Raw genomic sequence first — 7,970 nt, forward strand, 5'->3', positions numbered from 1 at the left:
CTGACATCAGAGAGGAGGGCAGAAGACATTGGGGACTGGACGCCATGATGGTTGGAGCCCAGGAAAGGTGAGTATAATTGCTTTTTATATTTTTCCACATTTTCCCTGGCCTGGGAGAACTGTGTAAAAACATCATAAAACTCGAGGTTCGCCCCCCCCAGGGATCAGAAGCAGATTACAGTATTTCTTTCTACACAATGACCTGATGCCTTACCTCACAATAATCTCTTCCTTCTACCGCTTCCTCAGGTGAACCATCCAAGGACTGAATGATGGCGTCCATCAATGTCTCCAGCTTCTTCACAAGTGTCTTCATCCTGGAGGGGATCCCAGGACTTGAGTCTTCTCATGTGTGGCTATCGATCCCTCTGTTTATCATGTACATCTTAGCTTTATGGGGGAACCCCCTGATGCTGCTCCTCATTATGATGGAACCCCGACTCCACAATCCCATGTATTATTTCCTCTGTACTTTGTTCCTCACGGATATAATATTGTCACAATGTATAGTCCCCAAGATGTTCTGCATCTTCTGGTTCAATCAGAAGGAGATCACCTTCTTCTCTTGCTTCCTCCAGATGTTCTTTGTCCATTGCATTTCCTCGATAGAGTCTGGAATCCTCATGGCCATGGCCTTTGATAGATACATGGCCATCTGTAATCCTCTTCATTATGTTAGTGCTCTTACCAACACCTTAATAGTGAAAATCGTAACAGGACTGGTAATAAGAAGTACCGTCATAGTGATCCCATTGTCTTGGATGACCAGTAGACTCCAGTACTGCCAGAGCCATCTCATCCCCCACTCCTACTGTGACCACATGGCGGTGGTGAAGTTGGCCTGTACAGACATCACTCTCGACAGTGTCTATGGCTTGACCGTGGTTTCCATCGTCATTGTGTTTGATCTCTCATGCATTGCCATGTCCTATGTTTTAATAGTAAGGGCAATTTTAAGACTTTCCACCAAGAAAGCCATGAGGAAAGCCTTTGGGACGTGTTCATCTCACATTTGTATCATCCTCCTGCTTTACACCTTGGGACTCTTTTCTTTTGTGACCTATAGAATTGGTCATATATCTCCATATATCCATGTGATCATGGCCAACCTCTACCTGATCATCCCACCAACGCTCAATCCCATCATCTATGGTGTGAGGACCAAGGAGATCCGCACCGCTGCTCTACGTTTTTTCCACCTATAGTCCACATTAGTATCTTATACAATACAGTATATATGGCAGGTTGGGACTGATCTGGGAATTTTATTTGTATCTGGATAAACCCGTGTGATTATTCGGCAGGGGGTTGAGCTCCGACCTCACCTCTCCATTTTATACCTTCTATGTCCAATGTTTTGTGTGACAGATATCCATGATCGCTTCTTGTAATTTTTTTACCCTCTTCTATATTATTAAGATTTGTTGTTTCCCTTTTTGATAAAACCTTTAATACAAATACGGAAAATGCAAAAAGTAAATGATTGATTATTGTTCTACAAATGTCCACAGAAGGAAAGTATACTGTATTTGGAGAAATGTCTAAAAAAGGACAGGGGTCAGGTAGGTCAGGACAGGGGTCAGGTGGGTCAGGGCAGGGGTCAGGTGGGTCAGGGCAGGGGTCAGATGGGTCAGGACAGGGGTCAGATGTGTCAGGACAGGGGTCAGGTGGGTCAGGACAGAGGTCAGGTGGGTCAGGACGGGTCAGATGGGTCAGGACAGGGGTCAGGTTGGTCAGGACAGGGGCCAGACAGGTCAGGATAGGGGTCAGACGGGTCAGGACAGGGGTCAGGTGGGTCAGGAAAGGGGTCAGACAGGACAGGGGTCAGACAGGGTGCTGTGTCTCTTTAATAATGGACAACCCCTCCCCCCAAAAAATCCTACTCACCTGTCCCCGATGCTCCGGTGACCTCCCAGCATGTTCCGGTCCTTCCGCTAAACTAGTCTATTCCGGAGATCTCCTAAAGCCGCTGATTAGCCAATCACCGGAGAGCATGCAGTGTCACTATCTGTGACATCACAGGTCTCTTCCTGAGGCTTTCTGAGACTGCTGATTGGCCTCAGTGATCACATGACGTGAAGGGATATTTGATGTCACAGCCAGTGAGTAGTTTCATTTTGAGAAGATGCTGGAGCAGAAGGTCCAGACTGTGCAGGAAGGACATCGGAGCATCGGGGACAGGGGAGTATGAATTTTTAACTTTTTTTTTCACTGCCCCATGCAGATTTAAAACTTAAAGGGGTTGTCCAGTTTTCACTGGACATGCCCTTTAATCTCTTGCCAATTGTACCATTGTGTATATACATTGGGGCAGTGTCGGACTGGACCAGGAGAGCGTCAGAGGATCCTTCAGTGGGCCAAGACTCTTCCAGCAGAAGACAAACACATTTTAAGAGTATTATAGCCATTTCCTAGTGGTTGGTGGCTCCTTAGGTCCCTAGAATTATTTTATTTGGTGGCCCCGGAGCCTCAGCCTTACACTGGATCCATTGCAGTGACCTTTACGATAACTTTATACATAGCGCTCAATAAGTGATGTATACAGCTATTGAGGCTTCCATGGTGCGGCCTCCCCCAGTGGCCACGTGATCCGCCAGGTGTCAGGGGACTGTAGGGACCACTAGGACCAAGAGGATTCAGATCAGCTCTGCAGAGTATACTAGGTGTCGGTATAATCCTCCTGTAACTGGGACTAATGTGTCAGGACTTTATGCAATTACAAAAAAATACAGGAAAAATATGAAATATTTCTGGGTTTTGTTTTTTACATTTTTCCAGATATAACAAAAAGAAAAACATGCAAAAATAAAGTGTCCCGTACCGAAAACATAAAACAAAGCTTTAATAAAGTTACAGCTAATCTGCATGTACAGAGGGAACGGAAAATGTCCTGGTCAGAAAATGGTTTTTAAAACATCATTTAACTTATTTTTCCTCCCCCCCTCCTCCCCCCTCAGTGTATTGGACTTGCCATCCAGGGGTGAACCTACCCCTTTTGCCACCCGAGGCGAACTACAGAAAGCCGCCCCCCCTCCCCCCGGAGGAGGGGGCGGAGCGAAAGGGCGTGGCCGAGTGAAGGGGGCATGGCCGAGCGAAGCGCCATTCGCAGGCAGAGAGCAGGCACGGAGACGACCTGCTCTCTGCCTGAGCGTGAGGGGAGGCTGCTGGAGAAGTGCTGCTCCAGTGGCCTCCCCAAACCACCGCTCGGTGCTAAGCCAGTCCAGGACAGCTTGTCCTGGACTGGCTTAGGTAATCAAAAATGCCACCCTCCCTGGGGTCCTGACATAGCGCCGCCTGAAGTGCTCACTTCAGGTCGCCTCATGGGAGGTGCGGTGCTGTTGCCATCGCTTGATCATCAATACAATAGCTTTGTAGTGCCGTACGGTATATTGTACCTAATGTAGTGTGGTGGACTCAACCCCAGCCCACCAGAGGGCAGCAGTCTCATAGATTTCTACATAAAGGCAGGGTCCCTGGTCCATGAAGGAGAGGTCAGAGGAGCCCAAATTTGTTCTCTGGGGGGAGTGCTCAGTAAGGCTACATGGCCACGAACGAGTGCATATACAGGTCTATGAGAAAAAGTCATGGACTGGCCATGGATGATCTCCAGGTGTCGTCCGTGCCCCCCACAGACCCCATAAAGTTCAATTAATGAGCCCAGACAGTAACATGGGCAGGAATACGTCCTGTTCTAAGTTTTGCCCCTGGGCTCACGGACCCCACCACAGATCCGTGATAATACAGGTTGTCTGTATACAGTCTTAAGAAAAGAATATCTCAGGGTGCTAGACGTTAAAAACAGATAGCGCGGGGATAAAGCACATGGTCATGTACACGGAGCCTTAGTTCTTGTGGGGACAGAAGAGAATAAGGAGATTTTCCCAGGGGGGTCCAAGAGACATAACAAAAGGTAGAGCAGGTTCTGGTGCAGCAGAAGACTTAGTGATGGTGGAGCCCAGTCCAATTGGAAGCCGAAGATAACCATATGGCAGAAGGCAGCCATCTTCAGAGGCAGCGAAGGAAGCCAAGGTTGGAAGTTTTTCTTAGTTTCCACTTAGACTGAGTTGTCAGGTTTATCCTTAGGCCCCTTGTGAGAGAGAGAGGAGAGGGAGACTCCCCTTACACCGGCCGAATGACTGAGGATGGAGAACCTACTACTGAATAATTGTTCCTGTATGTTAAACTGTTCAATTCCGTTCATAGTAAAATCTATTAAATCCACAACCCAGGGGTCGTTGTGTCCAAATCTGTACAAGTTTCACTAATACACTCTGCCTGTGGTGTCATAGAAGTGCAAAGACAGGTGGGCCTGGAGACCTTCACTAGGCCCCGGCTGCCTTGACATCTTCTTCTGGTGGAAGTCTCCTTCCTCCATCTGTCCTCTCAGATGATGGGGCCACTATTGATTATGACATCATAGGGGTTAAATGTCAGGGATCAGAGTCACCTCCAATCCTGGGCACTAGAGCGGGTGTCTCCGAAAAGTTCAGGAGGGAAGTGTTTTTGAGAAAAAAGTTTGAAATTAGTCAGGGGAGAAGCAATCCGAATCAGAGCAAGGTCAGGAAATATTATTGAGGCTTGGAACAAACTTCCAGCAGATATGGTTGGGAAATCTATGGTAAGTGGGGATACCACTGGGGTTGAGCGATCGGGATCGGAAAAGATTGCCGCGATCGAGCAAATTTCACAATCAGGATCGAGATCGGGTGGTAAATGATCAGAAATCGGATTTTGAAATCTCATGATTGGCTCAACCCTAAAAGTGACTTTTCCCATAGAGAAGCATTGACTAGGGTTGAGCGATCGGGATCGGAAAAGATCAGATCCCGATCGGTGATCGAGCAAATTTCACAATCGGCTGGAAAATGATCGGAAATTGGATTTTAAAATTGATCCTGAAATCTCAAGATTGGCTCAACCCTAGATACCACATGTCTATATGAAGGTATAATGGCAATAACATAAGAGCGGACTACAAGGACCGGGAGCCTTTATCAGCTATCAGTATTCCATATTTCTATGTAAATGAGTGTGTATGAATATGTATCACCTTGTAGCAGACACACAGAATGTATCACAGTGCTTAGGGCTCGTTCACATGGGGGGCAGTGGGGCGGATTTTGGCACTGAGAGTGATGAGGGGAGCCGCATCACTCTCGGGGCAAAACCCGCCTACCACGACTGTCTCCATAGACCACCATTGTATGGAGGCGGATTTTGAGGCGAAATCTGCTGTCAAAATCCGCCTCCTTGCCCCTGTGTGAACTAGCCCTTAGATTACAACTCAGGTCCTCCGAGGTCTGTTATGATGCAAATATTCAAGATGGCCCACAACTGCCAAAAATGACTTACTGCAAACCCCATCTTAACTCGATAGAATTTGACAAATTGGTTTGTGTGTTTTGTTACATTTAACCAGTTAACGACTTGTGCGTCCATTTTCCATTTTGCTCAATTATTTCTAATTTCCACCAAATCATTTAAGGGCAACAGAAGAATACTCAGTGAATGCGAACCCTACAGAAACTCTCGTACAATAGAGGATAAACTAAGAAGCTTTGAAGGGGTTAAGGTTTATTTGAAGGCCTGGACAAAGTGACAGTGACGAATCTTGTCATGTTCCAAAGAAAGACACAAGAAGCCCGAGAGACTTGGTTACTATAATTGGAAGTAATTGTGCACTAATATTCAGACCCTTCTCTCCGAGGGGCTCAGTGTCCCCGGGGATGACCCAAGGACTCTATAATTACCTCCGACTTCTCAGTAACACAGAACCGACCATTCATGTCTGTGAGAGAATATCCACAAGGCGAGGTTAGTAGCTATCACTCATTAAAGCTTGGGTGGGGGTTGGGGGGACTCGTTATCCAGGACTCTAGAAAATTAGTTTTAAGAGTTCTGTAGAAGAGAAGATGCATTAGCGGTCACTTGTCACCAAACCAAAGTACCACGAGCAGATATCTTGGAGGAGCAGTTGAGTTGCTTTCTGTTAAGCTACCCTACCTACCCCTGGTTGCCACCAGCTGTCGGTCACCCGATTCTTCTTGGATTCAAATTTTCTTTTCTTATTTGTTATTGTGATTATTTTTCAGATTCTCTGAAGACATTCAGGGACCTCGTGAAGATCACAGAGATGAATAGCCGGTGGTCATCACAACCAGCACCATGAATCTCAGCCTACCCTCTTATTTTATCCTGGTTGGGGTCCCGGGACTAGAAGATGTTCATGGCTGGCTTTCCTTGCCCGTCTCTTTCATGTACTTCGTTACATTATTTGCCACTTTTTGTGTTTTATTTATCATAAAAACCGAGCCAAATCTCCACCAACCCATGTATTTCTTTCTTGCAATGCTTTTGTTCTCTGACCTCGTCCAGTCTAATTCCACCATCCCAAAAATGCTGCTTATCTTCTGGTTCAACAACCGAGAGATCAGTTTGGAGGAGTGCCTGGCCCAGATGTTCCTTGTCCATTCCTCTTCCATCATGGGCTCGTCGGTGCTCTTGGCCATGGCCTTCGATCGGTATGTGGCAGTCTGTCACCCACTCAGGTACTTGACTATTCTCACGACCCCTGTCATCATAAAGATCGGCCTATTGGTGGCCATGAGAGGAATCCTCTTCATATTCCCACACCCATTTCTGGTCAAGAGGCTGCCATTTTGCCAGAGCCACACCATTGAACATACCTATTGTGAACACATAGCAGTAGCCAAGCTTTCCTGTGCTGACATTAGTATTAATAATATTTTTGGGTTATTTATCGTACTCTCAGTGACGGGGGTAGATTTGGCGTTTATCACGGTGTCTTATACCTTAATAGTGAAGGCCGTCCTGAGGCTTTCGTCTCGTGAGGCTCGGCACAAGGTTGGGAGCACATGTGTCACTCATGTCACTGTCATTCTAGTTGCTTACATCCCAGCACTCTTCTCCTTTATGTCTCAGAGGTTTGGGGGAAAAAATGCGACATCCACCCAAATCATCCTGTCCAATCTCTATCTGATCGTCCCTCCCATGTTAAATCCAATAATATACGGCATCAAAACAAAAGAGATTCAGAAAAAAGTGATGAAAATATTAAATTCCCAGAGGGCAAGGACTTTATAAGAAGAGAAACAGTATTTACTGTGGGGGGGCCAACAATATCTTTTAAAAATATATATGAACAAAGATGGAAGCTGATGCTGCTTTATATCTCTTTATGTCTTTCTCTCACTCTTTCTCTCAGAGATGGAGCCGGTTAGGCTGGGATTATGGGCAGTGTTCTTATTGTTGTATACAAAAGATCAAAGAAGAGCGACCCCTTTAGGTGATAAGGAGAATGGAATGTTAATGAATGGGCTATGAATCTGTTTGTCTTAAGGGCCTCACTTTTGAAGTCAAGAAAAGTGTGTATACACAGAGTTTCTATAGCCTATTGAACGTTAGCTCCAAGGCTGGAATGGTCTGACCAGCCTATTGATCATTAATTATCTCTCTTGCCATGATATATGCATATAGACTTTGTTTCATGGGAAAGTCCATCCCAGTTTGAGATAGGAGATTACATTAGCCCTCAGCCAATAGCCATGTTTCAGGTTTATGCTATAACTCTACAACCAATCATGTTTTGCCAACCATGTTATGTTATAGTCCAACCTGCTTTTGTCTGTATTGTATTTAAACTACCTTTTCTACCAATAAATTAGAACTCACTTAATACACTATCAGCTGTGTGTGTGTGTGTGATTTCTCCAGGCCTGATGATGGGGGTGACTTCTCCAAGCCTGATATCTAAGTACAGACAACATAACTCAGGGGTCTTGTGCCCCTAATATTACCATTGTAATAAACGTCCCAAATGACTATTCATGTCAATGTCTATCTGTATCGATGTCTATCTGTATTGATGTCTGTCTGTATCAATGTCTGTATCGATGTCTGTCTGTATCGATGTCTGTCTGTATCGATGTCTGTCTGTATCGATGTCTATT

The 7,970-nt window shown here is 45.7% G+C and overlaps 2 protein-coding genes across 2 annotated transcripts; both read left to right on the forward strand.

Annotated features, from left to right (window-relative positions):
• Positions 1-269: 269 nt before the first annotated feature.
• On the forward strand, positions 270-1,205 carry LOC142194224 (olfactory receptor 52N2-like). The gene has a single exon (XM_075263241.1). The coding sequence runs from the start codon at positions 270-272 to the stop codon at positions 1,203-1,205; it is 936 nt and encodes a 311-aa protein (XP_075119342.1).
• Positions 1,206-4,600: 3,395 nt separating this feature from the next.
• On the forward strand, positions 4,601-7,104 carry LOC142194225 (olfactory receptor 52P1-like). Its single transcript, XM_075263242.1, has 2 exons — positions 4,601-4,618; positions 6,142-7,104. Exons 1-2 carry the CDS (start codon positions 4,601-4,603, stop codon positions 7,102-7,104), a joined length of 981 nt encoding a protein of 326 aa, XP_075119343.1.
• Positions 7,105-7,970: the final 866 nt, after the last annotated feature.

The sequence above is a fragment of the Leptodactylus fuscus genome, chromosome 2 (assembly GCF_031893055.1).
Source record: "Leptodactylus fuscus isolate aLepFus1 chromosome 2, aLepFus1.hap2, whole genome shotgun sequence".
NCBI classification, from domain to species: domain Eukaryota; kingdom Metazoa; phylum Chordata; class Amphibia; order Anura; family Leptodactylidae; genus Leptodactylus; species Leptodactylus fuscus.

Coding starts and splice junctions, on each gene's coding strand:
- LOC142194224 (XM_075263241.1), top strand. CDS start 270: ATGATGGCGTCCATCAATGTCTCCAGCTTCTTCACAAGTGTCTTCATC.